The following is a 23,322-nucleotide window of genomic DNA, read 5'->3' on the forward strand; positions in this document are numbered from 1 at the left end:
ATACAAAATACCATTCACGCTTATATGTTTACAAATAATCACCAATTTTAAATATGAACTTAATTATATTATTGTTTCCTCTAGTTTAGTCAGTGGAATTTTGACCTCTTAATTTTCTAAGTTAATCAAATTATTTTATTGTTAAAATTATACAAATTTATTTTTTTATTGATTTTCTTCTACTTAAAACCTTAAGTTGTTGTTTTCTATCTAACTTTTTTTTTAGAGGGTTGTATCGGAACAGAGGAAAACTTAAATGTATCTTTTATTATTTTAGTTTAGACCACTTACAATTTGATTTTTTTAGGATATATTTGGGAGAAAGTTTTTGGAGAAAAAAGGAGGGGAGGACATGCTTTTTTATTTTAAATTAAAAGAATTATATATTATTTATAATAATAAATATAATATTAATATATTAATTTATATATTTCTCTTCCAATCCTATTTTTATTGTTAAAAAATTCTTAAAATTTTATTAGATTTCCCTAAATTTTTGAATCCTAAACTTGTAATTAAAATTTTCCTAGCATAACTTTTAAGAAGGACCTATGGCGAAAGACATATGATCCGCGCCAGGATGTAAAAAATGTTGAGATTGCAGAGATATGATGAGCAGATGATCGATAGATGTTGAAGTAACTTGTTTTTGTTACTGTTTTACCTACAAAATTCAAAAGAAAGATAATTGAATTTTAATTTTAATTTGAATTTATTTGCCTGCATTTAAACGTGGAACAATCGGTTTCACTTAACAAAAGTTGAATGGATTGCTTGGCGTCAACCACTTGTCCGGCTTGTGAGATTACCATTGAAGCAAGCAAACATAAATTTGAAGAAGAAAGTTCAACATCACATAAACGTAGAGGAAAGACCCCAATTTGAAAATTGGAAATTGTAATATTTATTGTGAGTTATTTCCGAGGGACAAATTAGGTACATCAATTAACTGCACAACTTTTTATTCCCAATATACCCTTACGCTGACTTTCGCCAAGCCTGGAAATTCATACTGCTTTTGCTGTCCACAATTTCATTGTGTGAAGCTCCAAACATGCCCTAATTTGTCAAATTCACATTCCATATATACATTTTTTAAGGATGAAAATTCAAGACTGAATTTTATATGCATAAAAAAAATGCAATTCCCAATTTTAGAAAAGAGATATATAGATAATAACTGAAAACAAGAGCAAAGTAGATGTTTAAATTACACAAGCTTCTCTTCTATTTTTAAAAAAATACCTTTATTTTTTGAGATATTTATATATAATACATTTTACTCCATTTTAATATAAATAAATCTTAAGTTATGTTTGAATTTTATGGAAATTAATGAATTATCATCTTATTATAAACAATTCAAAACTTGAATCGTGGTTAATTCTTATTAAATATATATTTTTTTTAATTTTGTATCAATTGAAAACTGAAATTTTCGTTAGTACTTTTCTATGAAAAAAATTAAATAACATCCCATAAATTTTATATTTTAAAAATTTTAATTTTTTTCTTAGCTCTGCTTTGTCTTGTTCATAATTTAAATATTAGTGTCATGTAAATTAATGTTTAGAACACTAGTAAAAAAGTTAAAATTTAAAAATTATATAAAAAGCGTATTTATAATAATTTTTGACAAAAGAAATACATTTTAATTTTATAATCAATGTTAATATCTTAATAGTAGTTAATATTTGACTAAATATCAGGTTCAATCTTCTGAGCAATGTAACTGGTTTTTCAGTTTTTTTTCTTTATTTTAAATTTGAAAATAAAGGTTGGGCCACGTATGCGAAAAAGAAGTAGAAAAAAAAACCCACTGCACAGCGTGCAATGAAAAAGGAGATAGTAACCGTTATATGTGGATGATTGCCTCATGATGACGAAACGCCATACTTTGACTTCGTTGACTGAATCAAGGCACCATATGAAGCGTGGCACTCACGCTCTCCAATATTTCATTTTTTTATTCAACATACACGAAATATAAATAAACTAATAATCAAGGAAATAGTCTAAGACAAAATAATCAATATTTTGAAATATAAAAAATAGCTTTTTAAAAGTTAGGGAAATGAAAACGGTAAGAAATCACAGAGATTCAATTTTCAACAAACGAATGATTGTATGCCCACAAGGCAAGATATCCGATTAGTAAAACAAAAGATTGCTTTCTTAATAATAATCATAATCACTTTACCTTAGTTATGGTTTAAACAAATTATACATCCCAAACACCAATTTTCATTTTTTTTAAAAATTTAATTGGCTACATTGCTAGTTCTTTTCTTTTATTTTTTCATCCAAATAATTCAAATTTTATTACGAGTTGGATTACTTGTTAACTTTGACATTTATGATAACTAAATAGAGAAAGGGAAGAGATGTAAAGAAGAGAAATTAGTTCTCTTATTTGACAGCTTAAAGAGATAACGAGAGACCAAAAAATAACGAAAAAACAGATAATAAAAACAACAAAAATATAGGCGTAAAGTTAATACTAATTTTATTCGATAAATTTATAAATAACTCTACCAATTCATTAAAATAAATTATAAATTTGTGTAATAAAACACAGTCGTATAAAAGAATGAAGGCGTTCCAGACTCCTCATCTGTGGTAGGTAACTGCTTTTTATTATATAAAAAATCAAATTTTTATATCTTCACAAGATTTTATTTTATTTTTACATTTATTCAATATTATATTAACAACAAAAAATATTTATATTTAAAATTAATTTTTAATAATATTATATAAAACTAAAGATAAGAAATGTGATGTGTTAAAAAAAGAATTTTCTAAGTAATTTGACTCCCTCCACTTTTTGTTCCTCTCTCTAAATTGAATAGATAAAAGCATTTAAATTGGGCCAACTAACACACAGCATCAACAAATACTCTCTCTCATCTCACTCAAAGAAAATTGTAAGAAGGGAAGCAACTCATAAGAACTCAGAATCAGATCTCTCCTTTATTCAGCAAAGAAAGTGTAAACACAACACTGAGACGGACGAATGCTGGTACCCAACAACAACAACGCTTCCACAACACACAAAACGCCGTCGTATGCAACACCCAGATGAAGTGCAAAAAACATACCTCAGACTTTAGCAGCACCGTCGGTGTCTGCGCCACCTGTCTCCGAGAACGCCTTATAGCCCTCATCGCAGCCCAGGCTCAGGCCCAAGCCCCGACACAAGCCCAATTAACGCGAGTTCTCTCACGCGCCTCCGACGACTATTCCAGAAACTCTGATCCCAACCCTCCGCCTCCGTTAATTTTCCCTCGCTCCGTCTCGCCTTACGTCTCTCGCCGGAAATCCGACTACGCCGCCGCGTGGCGCGGCTGCGACGACCGCCGTGAGCGGCTGTTCTACAGCACTCCGCAGCTCGGCCCGAACTTCTACGGCGGCGATTCCACGTACAACAGCAACGCGAAGTGGTTCAAGAAGCGTTTGAACAAGTTCAGGATTTTCTCGAAGCTCTTCAGGTCCAGATCGGAGAAGTTCCAATCCGATCCATCGTGCGAACAGTCCTCATCGGAATCGCCGTCGTGGTTCTCGACGATTTTCCCTACACGCCGGAAGAACAAGGATCGGACCGGAATGACCGAGGATTCTTCCGTCGGAACACGGCAGCGATACCGGTCGACGGATCGGGGAATGTCGCCGGTGAGAGCAGAGGATTTCGCCGACGAATGCGATCAGTCGCCGTCTGTCAGCGGATACTTGTCGGAGTCTTCTCCGTGGTGGCGGAGAACGCCGACGGTGGCGCCTTCGGCGCGGCGTTCCCGGCTAGGGCATGGAAAGAGCATGTCAGGTTCGGGTATGGCTCTTTGCCTGAGTCCTTTGGTTCGGGCCAGTCCGAACCGGAGGTGGAACCACAAGGGATTGCCTCCGGAGATGGCTGCTGCGGCGGAGGTTAGGGCCGCGGCGGCGAAGCCTCATCTCTCCGCAGCGGCGTCGTTTTGCGCGAACCGTTCGAGGAAGCTTGCTGATTTTGGACGAGTCAACCAGAACCGTTGATTTTATTGACCTTTTACATGACCCGGTGATTTTCATTTTTCTTCTATTTGTTTCGGTTTTGGTGCAAATTCTTAATTTCATTTCAGCGTAAAGGGAAAACAAATTAAAAAGAAAAACATTTTTTTAGGAGGGCTTTGAATTCCCTTTGTACACAAATTTGTTCACTATATGAAACACAAAGTCTAGTTTTTTTTTTTTTTTGTATTTTTATTTCTACAGATATAGTTGACATTGATGTGATTTATTACATATTTCTTGCTATGTTACATTGACTTTAATTTAGTTGTTACTCAAATTTGTATTATATTATTTTTTCTAAGGAATCTACAGTTTTTTTTTCTTCTCACAATTATTACTGATTAGACTATTCCATTTTACCTTAAAAAAAACTAACCTTTTCAACTGGTCGCTTTTAATTTTTAATTGTATACAAATAAATGTAAATATAATTTATTTGTATTTGCCTTGAAATAAAAATTTAGACAATGATTAAGTCTAAATAGCTAAATGTTATTTGTTAATTAGTTTTAGCCAAATATTTGGAAGTTATTTTCTATTAAATCTAAATTGATGTTTTAACAAATTTCATGGTGTGGTTCAATCTGTAAAATGAGTTCTATGCGGAATCTTACCATTTGATGGAGAAATTCAAATGTTACTTAACGGCGTCAAGGAAATGATACATAAAACCTTTTTAATTTGAAAATTTTTAAAAAATTAACATAAATTTAATGTCTTAATATTTTTCTTTTTGATAAGTATTACATAGTTCCTTTACTTTATTTTTTTAATATAAAATTTACCTTCAAACATATCCTGAAAATTTATAGTGATTAAGGTTAAATTGACACTAATGAGTGTTAAATACACACTCAAAATTATAATTTAATGTATTTTATACTGTTTTGTTTTAAAGTAATATTTTTAACAAGTATGAAATAGTTTTTTTTTTTATATATAAGAATATAATCTCTCTAAAGCATAATTTGACACTTTGAGCAAAAATAAATGTCACATTCAAATATTATAAATATTTTGTTTCTAAATAAAAAGATAAAATTAATGTTCAAATTGAAGATTGACTTTTTCATTAGAACTCAAATAAAGTTATTTTAAAAATTAATGTAAAATATTTAGATCAATTTTGATTTTTCAAAGGTTGCTTGTTCTAAAGGTAATGAGAAAGAAGAAACATATATAAATTTACGGTTCCTATTAAAGAAAAAGTTTAATGTAAAAACTGATGATTTAATATATATTTTTAATCTATTTTAATTGAAGATTTGCAGTAGACAATAAAAAGAATTATATAGATAAATTTTCTCTTAATGAAAATTGTAAATATAAATCCAAAGATAATAATTCCAGCATATAATATGTGAATTGCATCCAAACTAGTTGGGTGATTTAATAACACAATTTTAAATTTATTTTGACAAATTTCATATTTTTTATTTATACAATAAATTCTTATATAATAATAGTTTATCAAATAAACATATAATTAAACTGTTTACTAAAGAGGGATAATAATCTCATAACCTTTGCTAAGTTACAACACCCTTTTAAGAAGAAAAATTCAAAACTTAAAGACTTTGTACAAACTATCTAAACTTTTGGTCATTAACTTAATCCTAATGCCCAAAACAAGGTATATTGTTAGTGGATTAAAAAAGTAACAAAATCACATTGAGTTTGAAGAAAAGTGAGATAGTGGGGATAAGCATAATGAAAGGATTGTGCTCCCCACTTGAAGTGTAAGTCAATAGCAATAGTGGTGGGTCATTGGGTTGAATTTGAAATCAATGTTAAGGTTTGTGGATAGTGAATTGTGGTGGTGAATCAGAACACACAAAACTCACAACCCTTGCAAGTGTTGGTGATGCCAATTCCTCATGGATGGGGTCCGCACCATTTATGCACTTTCTGCGGTTCATTTAATTCCTTGCTACCCTTTTAAATGCATATTTAGTATTATACACTGTTTAAATACAGAATACGATGGAGCCTGCACTGCACTCAGTAATATTATATCATTCCTTGCTTGATATATTTAATATATTGCTTTTTCATTCTAGGAAATATTATTATCCTGTTTATTTTTTCAGATCTATATAATTGTTATTTATATATCATTTTCCGGATTTGGGTGGATCCATTTTAGTTATTAATAAGGATACAATAAAGTTCAGTAACGAGCTGTTACAATAATAAATATGATATCTATATTTATCTATTTGTATGAAAAAATAAATGTTGTGAGGCATTCATTAATGTCTGATTGTATTTTGAAATATTATTCATATTAAGTAAAAGAATATTTTAGAAAATTAGACTTTTGACTAATTTTGAGGAGTACAATTTTCTAAATGATAAAGTTTAATACAATCAATGAACTAAAGAAAAACAAATCAATATGATTAGTGTACTTCTTCCTTTATTTTCTTTTATTTGTTTGGAGATTTTGTGCCTTTAATGCAAGTTTGCCATATAAAATAGTTAAACCAGATTTTGAAGTTTAAAATTGAAATTGAACTTATTAACTTTGATTTTTAATTAACACCGTAAAAATTGATAATTCTACGTTTAAGAATCGAAATCTATTGAACCCAAAAAAAAAAAAAAAGAGTTTACATTTTTGCTTCTTTAAAGACAATCAATCAACAAGCTTTGAAAAGGTATACATGTCTACCTTATATGTTCATTAAAAACACATATCTTCATATTTCTTCATAATTGTTTTATTTGTTTCAGTATAAAAAATGTTAATGGTGCATTTCTTTTTAGAAATTTTTAAAGAGGGTATGTTAAAATGCCTCCTTTCTATCTTTTGCTTCTGCTTCAATATTGGGAGAGATAGAAGGGGAAGAAAAGTGTGAAACAATAGTGGCCTATGCTAGCTAAATTTGTTAAATACTTGAGTTTAATAATTCTATTTATCTACTATTAAATTAATTTGTTTTCCTTCATTTTCTCTTCCTATCTAAACAGGGGTTAAAGAACAGTACACTAAATTATTCAACCACTTAAAATAGTACACCTCAATTAACATAGTCCACTCTAATTTAATATAGACGGGTGAATCATTAATACATCACAAGTGATAAGTTTTATTAAGGTTTTTATTTGCAGTCTAAAGTGCAACTAAATGTAGTTGGGTAGGGGGAAAAGGAAAATTATTTTAAGAGGAAGAAAAAAGGAGTTTTCTTCCTTCTTTTTTTTTGCGTTGAAAAATTTTTTGTTTTTTGTTTTATTTAGTTTATTAAGATATATGGGGGTATGACTCAATTGGGAAATCAAGTTTTATGTGAATGAATTTTGATTTTTCAAGGCTGTTCAAATATTCACAATTTTTACATAGCCAGGACAGAGCTGGAAAATAGTCAAGTTTGCTTGTAAGAATTGTATTAAGAGATACTCATTGAACACTTCAACAAATTCACTAGTGAAGCAAGTTTTATCTACCCTGCTCTTCCTCTTCAATGGAGAATACAACCATGCTTGCACCATGATCATTATTAGCCTTGTTCAAGTTTAAGTGTTTTTGCTCTTCAAACATGAGCAATGACCATACAATTTATTTCTGAACTGAGGAATATAAAATATAATCAAGGTCAGTTAATGAGTATTCATTGAAAATATAAAGCCCTTGTAGACTGATCAATATCTACTACAAGTCGCATCTATTCTCAAGAACACAGATTATTTTTTAGTGACTTTCTAAAGAATAATGTGCATTTGTCACCTTTATCAACTTAGGCTTCAATCCTGATTCTTACATTGTCGGGGGAAAATAGTCTCTATACTTGTATAAGAAGCAAGATAACTTCTTACTTGTAGCAGATGTTATGTCTGCTTGTGGGAAACATATGGATACTAAGGATAACATAGCCAAGTTTGGATAATTAATTTTGGTGACACAAGTCCTGGGACACTACTGTAACAAAGTCACATTGGAACTGTTTAAGTTAACTTTTGCTAAAATTATTTTTGGTTCTTCTGGCAAGTACCCCTTTGATCCTTTTATTTCCCTTTCACCCAATGATTTATTGTATGTACCATTAATCACTAAAAAGCCTCATTAGCATTAGTAAGCTACCAAAAGACAAATTTTTTTTTCTTCAATTTCATCCTTCCCATTGTTCTGTCAAATCTCATGCCACCAAATAACATTTTTAAATAAACATTATACCTGATGGCTTGTGCTACTTCAATCAAATTTATGAAATTTAATTAAAATATATTAAAAATATAATATTTTTTTTTAATGCTATTATCCAATGATGGATTGCCTTCAGTGATATTGTTGACTTTTGTAATTATAAAATTTAAAATTTTATCTATTGTATATTTTAATTAGTTTACACTATATTTAATTGAGAGTTTCAACATTAAACGTGATTCTAAGCATAAACATGAATATTTGTTAAAACACAAATATACTTTAGCTACATGCTGACTGAGTTTAAGAACATGGTTGAACTCCAACTAGACAGATTGAAGAGAATGATTTAGACCCTCTTCACTTATATCAAACCCAATGGAGAAAATAGTGTACAGAAGAAGGGTTAAAAATATAGATTAAAAACTCAGATGTTTGTATAATATCAGCCAAGAAGTGACTCCTATCGATGTGATAAAACGGCATTTTAACAATGTCATTTTGCACTTAGTTGTAATCAAATTTTATCCAAACACAACCCAAATTTACTAACTATATTACTGTAAGCAGAGGCCTAAACCTTGAAAATGTCAAACCAAGTGGGCACTTAATATTATGTACATAAACAATCTATTTAGAAAAATATAAAGCAAATAATGATAATAACATCAACGATGCTTTATGCGTGTCTCAGTCGCACAGAAGTAACAATCTAATAGACTAAGGAAAACGAAAGATTGAGAATTAGAAAGAGAAAGAGATTCATGGTGGATTTGAAAAAAGTGAAAGGAAATTTGGGGTGTGGTTGGGAAGGGAAAAAAGGTGAGGATTGAACTTATAGTAAGAGAAAATATATGCTTAAATAACGTAATTTTTTTCAATAATCTTGCAATGCATTTTCTTTCCTTTAAAATAGTAACAATTATTTTTGTATATTATTTTTTAAAACTAAAAGAAAAGCTATAGAAAAAAGAAAAGATAAGTGCAAGGAGGTAGATATTACAAGAGTACCAAAAATTTATCCATAAATAACAGTAATGATAAATCACATTCTTTGGTAGAGAAGCGTCCTCTGCCGTCACCATGAATACAAAAGATGACATTTGATCTTATTATTAAAATTATTTTATCGCAATTACTTATTGTCGGTAAAAAAATGATTAGTAAGCGTCACATCAATATAATTATAAAACTAAGTTATGCATAAAATGTTTATGAACCAAGTCAGAAAAATAATTGTTAATGTCGACAATGGTGACTTAAACATTAAAAAAACACATATATAGCAGTACGATGTCAAGATCAATGAGTCAAGAGCTGTATTGTATTACAACTTGAAAATTTTATTTGTTGTCAAAGGGATAATCAAGATTGAACCTAACTTTTTTAGTATTGAACAATAGATTGATCCTAACCCAAACTTTCATGTAACACATATTCATTATTCACCCATATCTGTTAAGGACCAATTAATGTGATCTGTCATTGGGCCAAACCCAACTTTCTTTATCGACACATACAATACAAGGATGTCGTATAACCAATGGTCCACTGGTTTGAACGTTGTTTATACTTTATATAAATTGGGCTATTGCAAAGAATAGTTTGCAAGAATAAGCAGGTGGAGCATTGAGGAAATAAAATTAAGATTAGACATTATATGCTGTTAAGAAATATTTATTTCCTGTAAATTATATTTTATAAATTCTTAAAAAGCTTCTGATAATACCAACAAATAAATTTTTGACAACTCAATTGAGATATCGATGGCCTTATAAATACCATAACAACTCCGACAATGGCAATATCTACAGCCTCGTTTTTAACCTATGGAAAAAGAGTAAGGGCACCAAGTAAAGAAAAAAGACTAACAGTGAATTCGAAAGAGCTTACTAAAATAAATTATAACTATCAAATGCTTTTTTTTAACTTACTTCGACAAAGTTGTTAATATATTTTATTCAGATAAATAATTTTTAACTATGATCAAATTTATATCATAAATCCTTATATGTAAAAATAGACTTATTGAATAAATATTTAATTATGCTACTTATTCAATAAGACCCTTAATTGAATAAATTCAACTAATTTAAAATGAATTAGTGAATAATTTATTTTAGAGAGAAAAATTAAAAGACATCTTTATTGTCAATGAGAAAAAAAAAATTATGATACATGGGCATGCAATATTCATTGTTGATTTTCTAATTAATACTTGAAATTCCTAACCATTTGAACAAGTGCGGGTACAAAGTCTTTTACCATTTTCATCTAATGATATGTTGACCTCATCATTAAAAAGATATGAAAATTATGACAGTAATAGCAAAACTATAACATTACTTAGCAATTCATTATTGGTTATGAAAGCATAGAGAAATTTTACATACAGAGGACTAACGTTAAATTAATCAAAAAATAGATGAAAGCAAAGAAAATTGTAAATGACTATAATCTCAACATTCCATTCATCATCGAAAGGTTATTCAACTTAAACAATTCACAAAAGCCATCCAAAAAAATTTTGGAATCAAAGAGCCGAGTCTTTTTAAACAGTCTAAGACACCAAAAATCTTTTCATTTAGGAGATGAGAGTACAATAATCTACAATGCCCAAGAATCTCAACCATTCTAGCTCACTAGTTATGTGAGACTAGAGTATAAGTATAATCTAAAGCTAGCAAAACCTGTACTTAAGGATTTCAAGCTAAAAAGAAAAGGGTACTTGAAGAAAAGTATTTATTTGATGTGGTCAAATTGAATATTCTCAACATGAAGAATCATTTTGAGACTTAGAAGCAGCAGCTTGCGCATGTCTTACCTTCAAATCATCAAGATAATTCTGATAGATATATGAGGCAAAACCCCATAGAGCCAAAAGCATAGAAATTATCTTCACCCCATTCATCTTATCATGAAAAACTATAACAGAAGCAATGGGAGTTATAGCCAAAGAGACAGTGCTTATAACATTAGAGTATAGAGAAGACACTAGGAAAATCAAGCCAACAACACCAACCGAGCAAACCTGCCACGCTATAGCTGTCCAAACCAAAGTCATTATATAAGCAACTCCTCCTTTCTGAAAACCCAGCATTTCTCCATGCAAACTAGTCCACTCCCCACTTGCAAATAGGCCTATGGTGGAAGCACAAGCGGCAACAAGCGAAGTATAGATTTGCATTTCCAAAACAACAGAAAATGTTTCCTTTTTCAGAACCTTCTCAAAGGACAGTTGCATGAGGGAAAGCAAAAGAGAGTAAAGTGCCGAAGCTCCAAGGGTACAAAGAAAACCAACAATGTATTTTCCCTTGGAAACACCAGCTGGTCCATCCGATTCTTCATTAACAGCAAGGAGTGAAGCAGAAAAAGTGAGAACCACAGCAGAGTTTATAATCAAAACGGTGAACTTTTGAGAATTGATAAAATATGAGAAAACAGCATTAAAAGCTAACTGAGATGCGCAAATCAGCGAATATGTTGAAGCAGAGAGGTACAAGAGTCCAGTGGAGTACATCATGTTGTCACCGGCAATTATGAATCCCAAAACAAAATACACCAAAGCGAGAATTTTGAAGGAAGGCGAAGCAGAAGTTGAAGCCTCTGGAGATGAAGGAATTGTAAAATATGGAATGAACAAGATTGGGAAGGCAGCAGTTTGAACTAAAGTAGCCATCCATTTACTATTTCCACCCTGATCATAATAAAATCTCCCAAGGATAACTGCAGCGGATTGTCCAACAATAAGAAAGGTTATGCTAAGTGCCACCAGAAACCACCATTGCCATCGCTTATATTTGTTATATGCTAATTCAGAAGTTGTTCCAACTGTGATAATCGGTTCTTCATTATCTGTAATGGAAGCAACACAAAATTTAATGTCTTCTACACACATATTTTACATGTAAGATGTAACCACAGGAACTTCAAAAGACAAAGTAAACAGAAAAAGAATGAATGTATTTAAACTCATTAAGTACAATAGTAAAACTTTGCACAAAGGTTAATATTCAATAGTGATGATTGGTGACTTAGTGCTAATAAAAGGTGAAATTTTGGATGAACATTGTCATAGTCTATACTGGAACTTGACCCCTCTAAAATGTAAAGTGCAATTTAGATTGTGGTATCTGTACAACAAGTTATAAAGTTGCTAAAATCTCAACTACTTATTTACGAGTCAACAATTATGAGTCTCACTTTACTCTCTAAAGCACACCCTACACTTCAGAACCGCCAAACTCAGAAAAAAGACAGTTAATAAAATCTTTCAAACAAAGTAAGCTAACCCTGAACTTGATCCTCGGTAGATTCTCATAACATTAAATGAACATAAAATTGGTTCTAAAAATTGTATTTTTTCAATAAAATAATGCATGAATTTGTTAATTGAACGGTAACTTTTGAACTATCTCGATGCCAAACATCAAGGGTAACATGCATATAACACTCGCTAAAGATCAATTATTTGGGAGGGAACAATCAGAACTACACTGGAAACGAAACATTAAAAAATATAAATAAAAAATCAGCATACCCACTTCCCATAATGATTCAATAAATAAATAAACGAAACCAATAACACAAGATCATAATAGAAAAAAGAAAAGTCTCTTATTTTGTAATATCTATGAGTTTGGAATCTAAATAACTATGATGAAAAGGTACCCGTCATGTTATTGAGAAGCAACGAAGCTATGGGGGAACCGGAAGGACGGGAAGTTAAGAGAGAGGTTGAAAGGTTTAAACTTTCGAAAAGGGTAGAGGTAGGGAACATGAAGATCAAAACATTAATTCATCAATGAATCGAATAGGATTCACAGGTTTAGGACTTGTCGTGGAAAGTTGATGTCCTTATTCTCCCCTCACGTGACAGACATGGAAGATACTATTAACCAAAGCTAACTGCTGTGTCGAGTTGGTAACACCTGTTGATACTTCTGGGGTGCTATATATATATATAGTTCAGTAAATTAAACTCACTTATCTAAATTTTTAAAACGTGACTCATTTAAAACTGAATTAGGGATGTATAATAAGCTGTGCCATTATTGGCAAAATAATAAAAAGCAGTTTAGAAATTAAAGATAATGTTATTGTTTTGAGTTTGAAATTTAATTCAAAATTGAGATTTATATATTTTGTCTAATGTTTTGGATAAAAAAGATCAATAGATTATTTCAATAAATAATTAGATGTAACTGATTATTGTTGTAATTAACTGCTTGAAATAGGTTTTATATTTGAATATATTAGTCAAAAAGAAAATTTAACATAATCGATTTTGTCCAGATTGTCTAAAGTAATTATTCTTTGTGCTACGATTACAATAAAAAAAACTATTTGTAATAATTAATTTTATATTTAAATTAATTATTTGTAATTATTATAATTTTTAATATATATATAATTTTTGTTAATCCTAATTTAAATTTCTTTTTTAAAATTAAAGAACGCTTAGTATTAATAGAGATGGATTATCTTAATTTAAATGATTTATTTACATAGTTTGCGTCTCAATTTCAAAATTTCATCTCTCTGATTTATTTTTATTTTTATTTTTATTTAGTAAATGAAATAGAGTTATTAATAAAATATATATTAGTTTTCATTTATATTTTTTTTCAAATTTAAGAATGTCTGTATAATGTATAAAAATATTTCTAATGTATAATACGAATGATCTCCATGTAAAATAAACTAAAATGAGCAAGACAAATCGTTGTTAGCATAAAAAAAATTAAACAAAATAGATTAATAACTAAGCAAGCCGCAGGTCTTAGATTGTTTTACTACCAAATGCATCAAGTTATTCTACACACTCATTTTGCAAAGAGAGAGAGAGAGAGAGATGGCACTGAGAGCAGCCATTCTTCGCCATGTTCGTGTGCCAATCCAAGGGGCTACGAAATTGCAACAATGCCGTAGTTCTATGACTTCCCTACGCTTCATGTCCTCACACGGTGATGATCATCTCACCAAAGAAGAGGTCATCGGGAGAGTCCTCGCTGTCGTCAAAGATTTCCCCAAAGTCGATCCCTCCAAGGTCTCTCTCTCTCTCTCTCTCTCTCTCTTCTGACCCTTCATTCATATTTTTCAATGGTTTTTTGTCTTGATTAGTGTAAAAATATAAAATGAGAAATGGGTATTTCTAATCGTTAATTTGCTGATTTGTACCAATGGGTTGCCCTCAAATTTGGAAATTTGCATCAACAGCCATCTGGGTAATGTTGTGAAAAATCAGAAGTGGGTATCCCAAAATCGTTCTTCTGTTGATTTTGTCAAAAGGGTTTTCCCAAAGTTTGGAAATTTAGCTCAATAACTATCTGGATGATGTTTTTAATCTTAATTACTGTGAAAAATGTGAAGTGGATTTCTGTTGATTTGGCTTCTGTCTGATCTGGGTTGTGTTCATACTTTGTTGTGTTAGTTAATGTGGAAAATGACAAATGCGTATCTCAGATTGTTATTATGTTGATTTAGCCAAATGATTTCCTCAAAGTTTGAAAATTTAGCTCAATGATAACTTGGGTTGTGTGAAAATGTGAAATTATATCCCAAATCGTTGTCCTGTTTATTATGCCAAAGGGGTCTTCTCAAAATTTGAAAATTTTACTTAATAACCACCTGGCTTGTGTTTAAGCTTGATTGTCATTGTTTATGTGAAAAATGTGTACCCCAAATTGTTATTCTGTTGCCTTGACCATAAGGATTTTCCTTTAGTCTGAAATTTAGTTCAATAACCATGTGGATAGGGTGGATAATCTTAATTCGTGTGAAATGTGTATCCCCCATCATTATTAAAATATTTTCTCGAATTTTGATGATTTAGCTCAATAACCTTATGGGTAGTGTCTGTTTGGTCACCTGGAGAATTGTTTGAAGACTTTGTTGGAGATTTTATGTTAAAGAGTGAATTATGTTATTGTTTTCAGCTGATATCTTGTTCAACTGAGATAGTTGTTGTAGGAACTAGGAAAAAATAGATGGGACTGGGACAGTGTAGCCTAAACTTGTCTCCAACATATTTTTTTAATATGATTTACTTAAATATCTTCCTAAATGGGTGACCCGGTCCACAGGGCCCCTATCATTGTCGAGTGTGGGGAGGGTTATATGTCTGCAGTCTTACCTTGATAAATGAGGAGGTTGTTCTCTTTGTTGCATTAAAACAAAATAAATTTATTCATATGTGGTGCATGCTAGTGCATTTGGATTTTATATTGCTGTAATTTTTATGTCAAAGTGTTGACTTGGAAGGCATTCAGATAATGAGATTCCTCTCATTCAATAAAACATGATTTCTGACTATTTGAATAAGATATTTTGAATTCTTCATTTGATTGTTTATATAGTTCACATTCCTGAGCTAAATGTGAAAGGCTTTCATTTTATGAAGGCATTTTTGTGTTTAATGTGCAAAGAAATGAAGGACTTGAAGATAGTCCCCCTTGCTTTGATGCACTCTTCAATTCTTTTATCTTTCATCTTGGCTTGTCTTTATCCTTTCTTTTTTGTTAAGGATTGTTTTATCCTTGTACTTGGTAACTCTGTTTCCTTCAAAAGTAAACAAATTAGTTGTATTCAGCACAAAAGTTATGGAACCATAACCTGTTTCCCAGACACCTTGGGTTCAAACTTTTCTTGATTAATCTTTTTCAAAATTCAAGGTGATTTCTTTACTGGGTTCAGGATGGCATTCCATGACCTTGTACCTGGGTCTGAATTTTGAACTTCAAGCACTTTCGTGTTGCATAGAGAGGAGGCTGATACAGATAAGGTTGTTGTTGGTGGCGATTTTTTTGTTTGAAATTTTCTCTGTAGTTTCTCCCTTTTTCCTTTTTATTTATTTATCAATTTTGGAAATGGGGGGGGGGGGTGCTCCCCAAAAATGAAGAAATATGGGAAATGAGTAAGTGAAGAAATTGTGAGCTAGAGTCCTTAAACATTATAACCTTTACTTTTTTTGCTATATCCATTACCTCACTTAGAGAAAGCCAACTCCCCAGGGGTGGGGGGTTATAGCTGTTGAAATTATAGGATTTTAGGGAATGCGGGGGGAAAATTTTAGAATAGAGTAAATGTTATGGGATTGATATTGACTTGATATGATGTGATGTATTAAAATATGACAATATGATCTTAAAGCCTACTAACCCTTGTTATATTAATCATAATCTTAACTAGATTGGAAACAGTTCTTGAGATAAGGAAATACAGTAACCAATGCTAAGAACAAGAAATAATGGGGAAACTAGGCCTGAAGGATAATCTAAGATATGATATTTTCATATTCTAACAATTTGATAAATACATCTAACTCCCTAATTAGTCTTATTGACAGCAAAGGGGTTGAATTTGATCCTTATTACAAGGCCTTACAAAATTATTAGCAGTACTTAATTTTCATTATTAAATGGAGAGTTCAGTGGTTTAGTCTTTAATATGGTTATTATATCCAAAGTGAAAATAAAAGTTTTATGAAACAACACTAATACACATAATACTTGTTCGTAATAGAAGGTTTCATCATATTTATAATAAGTTAAACCAAAATATAGAGAATGTGTTCCATTCCCAAACTTGGATAAAAAGTTTCCTCCCACAATTTTTACTCAGCTACAAGATAGATTATTTTCCCCCAAATTTGGAAACTTCAGAGCTGGATAGATAGATTTCTTAAGCATATATAGAAACTGGGAAAAGTCCCAAGGGATTCATTTATATAAAAAATAAACATGACCCAAATTGTGAGTGGGCAACAGCAGCATCATTTGTGCATCTACCACCATGAATGATTTAAGACCATCATAAAATTTACAAAAAAATACATGATAACATTCAAGGCAGTGTTATGGTCTTGTGAATAATATCAAGAGAATCTAATTATTTAAACATTGTAGATCTTGGTTAAGGTCTCAGATCTATAAATACTATTTTGTTAATATTCACACTGAAAGTCTGAAACTTACCTTTTGCTACTGATATTGGATGGATATCAGTGCAGGAAGAAGGTGTAGATACACTCAGCAATGAGAGATAGAGAAATAACAAGGGTAGAGACACTGCATAACTTCAAGGGTCTGCATTCTCCCTGCCAATGAAGCAATGACCCTGGATACAGCATGTGCAATGCACGTATTTATACACACACGCACACACACTCATGCACAGAAAGAGAGAGAAAATGCTCCAGGCATTAAGTTGATCTGAAGTAGTGTTGCCTCAGATCATTTTACATCATAATGAAACACATGATGTTAGTGTGCCACTAAGGATAGAATAGACAGTGCAAACTATCTATGTTTGTTTGTATTCTTCTGCCCACAAAAACTAATTTTCATTCAGAAGCTTCCAAAATTGTTTTCAGAACATCTTTTAAACACACAAATCATCAAAGAGATTAGATTTCTTTTGCTTTTCAAAAATTTTTCTTTTTGTTAATCCTGTGTTTAGCTCTTGCACTTTATTTCTTTAATTTGATTGTGATGCTTATTATTCCATTTTGTATATTCGGTGACACAGTTTTCTTGTAAATTTTAAGCATGGCAGATAATGTTTTCTTGTATTTACTGGTTTCTTCTACTCCTCAGGTGACTCCAGATGTCCATTTCCAGAAAGATTTGGGTTTGGATAGCTTGGACAACGTGGAGATTGTAATGGCACTAGAAGAGGAGTTCAAGCTAGAGATCCCAGACAAGGAAGCTGATAAAATTGACTCTTGTCATCTTGCCATTGAATATATTTCTAGTCATCCTATGGCTAGTTAACTAACTAGTAGTCTTTTCCCTGTTTGAGTCTATGTTGAACTTAAGCATCATGGCAACCTTGAACCTGCCCCTTACTTTCTCTGGATGTTTCTTTTTCCTTTTTCATTTAAATTGGAGGAAAGGGGCTGGTTGTTTAAAATAATATGAATTGTTCAGAGAGGAGTTTACCAATGAAGAACTGGTGGTGCTGCGTTTTTGAAGGATCATATTTTCTACTGAGTTTTGATTTTTTCCATGCTATTTCTGTGATCTGCTCCGGTAAATGGCCTGTGGTATGTCTTTAAGCAAATCCACCCCCCCCCCTCCTCCCCCAAAATGAAATGTTTTAGACTTGTAAAGCATACCTTCGCAGGAAATATCATTTTTCTCCAACTGTGCTCGCACCACCACCCATATGCAAATCAATAGCCTGTTTGGTTTCATGTTCAAATTCACATGGATTCATGTTTATTTTAACGTTACTAATTGTAACATTTGTTTTAGATTTACGTTTCCAGGTTTTTTTGACATGTTTTCTTACACAAATTCACTGCAAAGATGAATTGATTTGGAGAATCATGTTAGAACTGCATTTATATTAAAGGTTTTGTTAATGAATATTCTATGGGGCCTCAAGAGTGTGTAAACTCTGGTTGGTTATGCAAAACACACTTTTAACTAATCAACAACGAGTTCACATGCTCATGGCTCAGGAAATCTATAGTAATAACTTAGCTTCGAGATTGTCAATTTACTACTAATGTTTAAAGGAAGCTAGTTCCTCTGGAGGAAATTCACAACTTCTTTAGTTAACCTGTGCATGAATACTTACCCTTATCATGGTTTAAGATAAATGCTGAAGGTTCAACAACAAATAATGTGAAAGTTGGTTGTGCTTAGGGGTCGATCATGAAGGTACATTTCTTGGTGTTTTCTCTTGTAATTAACTTGGGAAGGTACTTAGTTTAAGATTCTGACAGTGTTGCTGCTTGCTAATAGTTTGGCTTATGTGTGGCCACTTTGATTCTGTTTCTGCGGTTACTTCTGTTGCTCCCTTGGTGATGTACCTCTAAATCGTTGTTTTTGTTTTGCTCAAGATCTTACTTTGTTTTGGGCCAAAAGAACAAGAACAGATTTTTGTTATCTCTGAAAACATGAAATCTCCGATGTTCGTAATCAAACAGGCCTTAATATTTTTTTATGAAAAGTCAAAACAAAACAAAACATTTGCACAATAATGATGATCACGTGAATAGCAACGTTATTAGCAAAGAGCTACGTGGCTTGGCTATATGATCCATATGATTGAAGATGACATATGCCGTCACTTGTTGCCTTAATTACTTAGTCACAAAAGGTAGAAAGTTCATCCACCACACCATCAAAATTTAAATTGTGTCATTAGTTATAGGAACGAGATACAGAAAAAGAAAATGTTGGATTAAAATATAATAGGATAAGGTAAGAATACATTTCTATAGGAGAATAATTATTTATATTTTATAAATAATTATTATGAAATTTATGATAATAAGATATACAAGTAAATATATTTCAAATAAAAATTATATATTATTCTTTTAGATGTTATTGGTATTATTCATTAATCAAATTTTTACTTTAATAAAATTTAAGGAACTCTTCTCTATAAATTTATTTATTAATTATAAGTATGTTTAAATTATAATGTAAATTTAATATATATATATGTATATATATATATATAATTACAGTTTATTAATTTTGATAAATCATATTATTTTATTTATTTCTAATGTAAATTCTTTCATAAATTAAAATTTATCATAAAAAAATAGCATACGATAAATTTATAAGAAATTTATGATATTCTGTTACAATACTAAAAGTAAAATCTAAAGCTAGCAGAAGTTGTACTTTCGTTGGTATTGGATGCATCGTTTGGTTGTGCCGAGTCAAATCAGCTCCGTTTTTTCCCGTTGCAGAAAGGAGATCCCTTCTCCTCGCTTTCAAAAATGAAGATGAAGTCCGCGGGGCTGCAGGTTCTATGGATCCTCTGACTCCCAATCGGGTAAGTATTTCAAGTTAGCAAAAAAAAAATTGGAATCCGAAGAGAAGAATCTTTCTAAGCAGTCTAAGACACCAAAAATCTTTTCATTTATGAAATGAGAGAACAATACCAATTAATTTAAAAAGAATTAGTGAATAATTTATGATGCATGCGCAAGCAATATTCATTGTTGATTTTCTAATTAATACTTGAAATTCCTAACCATTTGAACAAGTGCGGGTACAAAGTCTTTTACCATTTTCATCTAATGATATGTTGACCTCATCATTAAAAAGATATGAAAATTATGACAGTAATAGCAAAACTATAACATTACTTAGCAATTCATTATTGGTTATGAAAGCATAGAGAAATTTTACATACAGAGGACTAACGTTAAATTAATCAAAAAATAGATGAAAGCAAAGAAAATTGTAAATGACTATAATCTCAACATTCCATTCATCATCGAAAGGTTATTCAACTTAAACAATTCACAAAAGCCATCCAAAAAAATTTTGGAATCAAAGAGCCGAGTCTTTTTAAACAGTCTAAGACACCAAAAATCTTTTCATTTAGGAGATGAGAGTACAATAATCTACAATGCCCAAGAATCTCAACCATTCTAGCTCACTAGTTATGTGAGACTAGAGTATAAGTATAATCTAAAGCTAGCAAAACCTGTACTTAAGGATTTCAAGCTAAAAAGAAAAGGGTACTTGAAGAAAAGTATTTATTTGATGTGGTCAAATTGAATATTCTCAACATGAAGAATCATTTTGAGACTTAGAAGCAGCAGCTTGCGCATGTCTTACCTTCAAATCATCAAGATAATTCTGATAGATATATGAGGCAAAACCCCATAGAGCCAAAAGCATAGAAATTATCTTCACCCCATTCATCTTATCATGAAAAACTATAACAGAAGCAATGGGAGTTATAGCCAAAGAGACAGTGCTTATAACATTAGAGTATAGAGAAGACACTAGGAAAATCAAGCCAACAACACCAACCGAGCAAACCTGCCACGCTATAGCTGTCCAAACCAAAGTCATTATATAAGCAACTCCTCCTTTCTGAAAACCCAGCATTTCTCCATGCAAACTAGTCCACTCCCCACTTGCAAATAGGCCTATGGTGGAAGCACAAGCGGCAACAAGCGAAGTATAGATTTGCATTTCCAAAACAACAGAAAATGTTTCCTTTTTCAGAACCTTCTCAAAGGACAGTTGCATGAGGGAAAGCAAAAGAGAGTAAAGTGCCGAAGCTCCAAGGGTACAAAGAAAACCAACAATGTATTTTCCCTTGGAAACACCAGCTGGTCCATCCGATTCTTCATTAACAGCAAGGAGTGAAGCAGAAAAAGTGAGAACCACAGCAGAGTTTATAATCAAAACGGTGAACTTTTGAGAATTGATAAAATATGAGAAAACAGCATTAAAAGCTAACTGAGATGCGCAAATCAGCGAATATGTTGAAGCAGAGAGGTACAAGAGTCCAGTGGAGTACATCATGTTGTCACCGGCAATTATGAATCCCAAAACAAAATACACCAAAGCGAGAATTTTGAAGGAAGGCGAAGCAGAAGTTGAAGCCTCTGGAGATGAAGGAATTGTAAAATATGGAATGAACAAGATTGGGAAGGCAGCAGTTTGAACTAAAGTAGCCATCCATTTACTATTTCCACCCTGATCATAATAAAATCTCCCAAGGATAACTGCAGCGGATTGTCCAACAATAAGAAAGGTTATGCTAAGTGCCACCAGAAACCACCATTGCCATCGCTTATATTTGTTATATGCTAATTCAGAAGTTGTTCCAACTGTGATAATCGGTTCTTCATTATCTGTAATGGAAGCAACACTAAAATTAATGTAAGGTGTAACCACGGAACTTTGAGCGACAAGGTAAACGGAAAAAAGGATGAATGCGTTTAAACGCATTACGTAAGTAAATACAACAGTAAAACTTTGCACATAGGTTAAATTTAATGTATGATAGTTAATGAAATAAGAATGATAGATCCAAGAAGAGTGAACAGCAATCAAAATGAGACATGATAATCGGGCAATGAAAATGGTAATGAGTATTTGGCAATCGGAATTGTTGACACTAGAATGGGTAATGAGAGTGTGCAGGACAAACGGGCAGTAAGAACGAGCAGGAGATGAATATTGGGCAATCAACCGGCGCTTGCTAGACGGTGTGGCATTGTGGTATTTATGATTTTCTCACCGTTTTTGGAGTTTCCGGGAGCTTCTTCATTTAACGACGCCATTGTTGGCAAGCTTCGAGAAACAATCACACTATGGCGCTGACGCTTCTGTTGCAAAACCCCTAATGTCGTTGTTAACAGCCCTTCTCTTTTATTTATAATTTTAGTTTCTATAATTTATTTTTATGTTGATAATTTTTATTTTTTCCAATATTATAAGCTTAAGTTTTGTTTTTTATATTTTAATTTTAATTTCGTATAATTTGTTTTTATTTAAGATTAAACAGGATTTAAATACTAATAAAGACAGATTTTAAATAAAATAAATTTAAAGGATCAGCTATAATAAAATTATAATTTAAATTAAATTCTTAGTTACTCTTTTTTTATTTATTTGTGTATTCTCTCTCTACTTAATTTTAATAATTATTTTTTTTTTATTTTCTCTGTACGGATAGAGGTAAACATGACAATAAATAAAGTTATGATATTAGTTTTTATACTTGCATGTATAATAATATCGATCTTTATATTTATATTTACTAGAGGCCTAAATTGTTGTACTTATAGTTTAGTTAATTGAAATATATATTTTTTATAAGCTAGTAAAATATTAATACTATTACAAAATAAAAAATGATTTAAAGCACATGAAAATTATAATAAACGTAAAGATGAACTCATGAATGTATATGTTATTATCACTTTATGTTGGTTTAGCTAAAAAATAAAATTTTTATTTTTATTTATTAAAAATTAATTATTTTATAAGTTTATTTATTTATTATTTTTCATTTATTTTAATCTAAATTCAATTTGAGTCGTGTATTTAGTGAATAAGTATTAAGTGATATTGAATCGCTTACCACTTAAATCAATTTCTATTGATTTATAAAATATTTATTTTTCTAAAAGAAAATTCATCTTATATTAATTTTTTTTATGATGTTTAATTAAGATGTTTTCTTTTTATTATATATAACAGTTTAATTTACATTAGTAAAAAACAATTAAGTTACCTGAATTAATATAATATGTCACTAATACTATTAATAATAATGACTTAATTAAAAATCATCACTAATGATAAAAATATATTAATCAATTAATTGCAAAAAAAAAATTATGTATATCTATT

General features: G+C 31.0%; 4 protein-coding genes across 4 annotated transcripts; 2 read left to right on the forward strand and 2 right to left on the reverse strand.

Annotated features, from left to right (window-relative positions):
- The first annotated feature begins 2,889 nt into the window (after positions 1-2,889).
- On the forward strand, positions 2,890-4,340 carry LOC113863633. Its single transcript, XM_027497277.1, has one exon. The coding sequence runs from the start codon at positions 3,082-3,084 to the stop codon at positions 4,024-4,026; it is 945 nt and encodes a 314-aa protein (XP_027353078.1). The 5' UTR covers positions 2,890-3,081; the 3' UTR covers positions 4,027-4,340.
- A 6,403-nt stretch (positions 4,341-10,743) lies between these two features.
- LOC113861927 (probable purine permease 11) lies at positions 10,744-13,121 on the reverse strand. Its single transcript, XM_027495036.1, has 2 exons — positions 12,860-13,121; positions 10,744-12,043 (listed from the first exon to the last, which is right to left on the reverse strand). Exons 1-2 carry the CDS (start codon positions 12,966-12,968, stop codon positions 10,959-10,961), a joined length of 1,194 nt encoding a protein of 397 aa, XP_027350837.1. The 5' UTR covers positions 12,969-13,121; the 3' UTR covers positions 10,744-10,958.
- On the forward strand, positions 12,189-18,728 carry LOC113861928 (acyl carrier protein 1, mitochondrial-like). The gene is made up of 3 exons (XM_027495037.1): positions 12,189-12,193; positions 14,037-14,237; positions 17,785-18,728. The coding sequence occupies exons 2-3, from the start codon at positions 14,043-14,045 to the stop codon at positions 17,959-17,961; spliced, it is 372 nt and encodes a 123-aa protein (XP_027350838.1). The 5' UTR covers positions 12,189-12,193; positions 14,037-14,042; the 3' UTR covers positions 17,962-18,728.
- Positions 18,729-20,665: 1,937 nt separating this feature from the next.
- LOC113863275 (probable purine permease 11) lies at positions 20,666-21,816 on the reverse strand. The gene has a single exon (XM_027496801.1). The coding sequence runs from the start codon at positions 21,637-21,639 to the stop codon at positions 20,731-20,733; it is 909 nt and encodes a 302-aa protein (XP_027352602.1). The 5' UTR covers positions 21,640-21,816; the 3' UTR covers positions 20,666-20,730.
- Positions 21,817-23,322: the final 1,506 nt, after the last annotated feature.

The sequence above is a fragment of the Abrus precatorius genome, unplaced genomic scaffold, assembly GCF_003935025.1.
Source record: "Abrus precatorius isolate BTA unplaced genomic scaffold, Abrus_2018 Scaffold3, whole genome shotgun sequence".
NCBI classification, from domain to species: Eukaryota; Viridiplantae; Streptophyta; class Magnoliopsida; order Fabales; family Fabaceae; genus Abrus; species Abrus precatorius.

Coding starts and splice junctions, on each gene's coding strand:
- LOC113863633 (XM_027497277.1), top strand. CDS start 3,082: ATGAAGTGCAAAAAACATACCTCAGACTTTAGCAGCACCGTCGGTGTC.
- LOC113861927 (XM_027495036.1), bottom strand. CDS start 12,968: ATGTTCCCTACCTCTACCCTTTTCGAAAGTTTAAACCTTTCAACCTCT. Junction 12,044..12,859: donor GCTTCTCAATAACATGACGG/GTACCTTTTCAT, acceptor CTTCCATTACAG/ATAATGAAGAACCGATTATC.
- LOC113861928 (XM_027495037.1), top strand. CDS start 14,043: ATGGCACTGAGAGCAGCCATTCTTCGCCATGTTCGTGTGCCAATCCAA. Junction 14,238..17,784: donor CCAAAGTCGATCCCTCCAAG/GTCTCTCTCTCT, acceptor TCTACTCCTCAG/GTGACTCCAGATGTCCATTT.
- LOC113863275 (XM_027496801.1), bottom strand. CDS start 21,639: ATGGCTACTTTAGTTCAAACTGCTGCCTTCCCAATCTTGTTCATTCCA.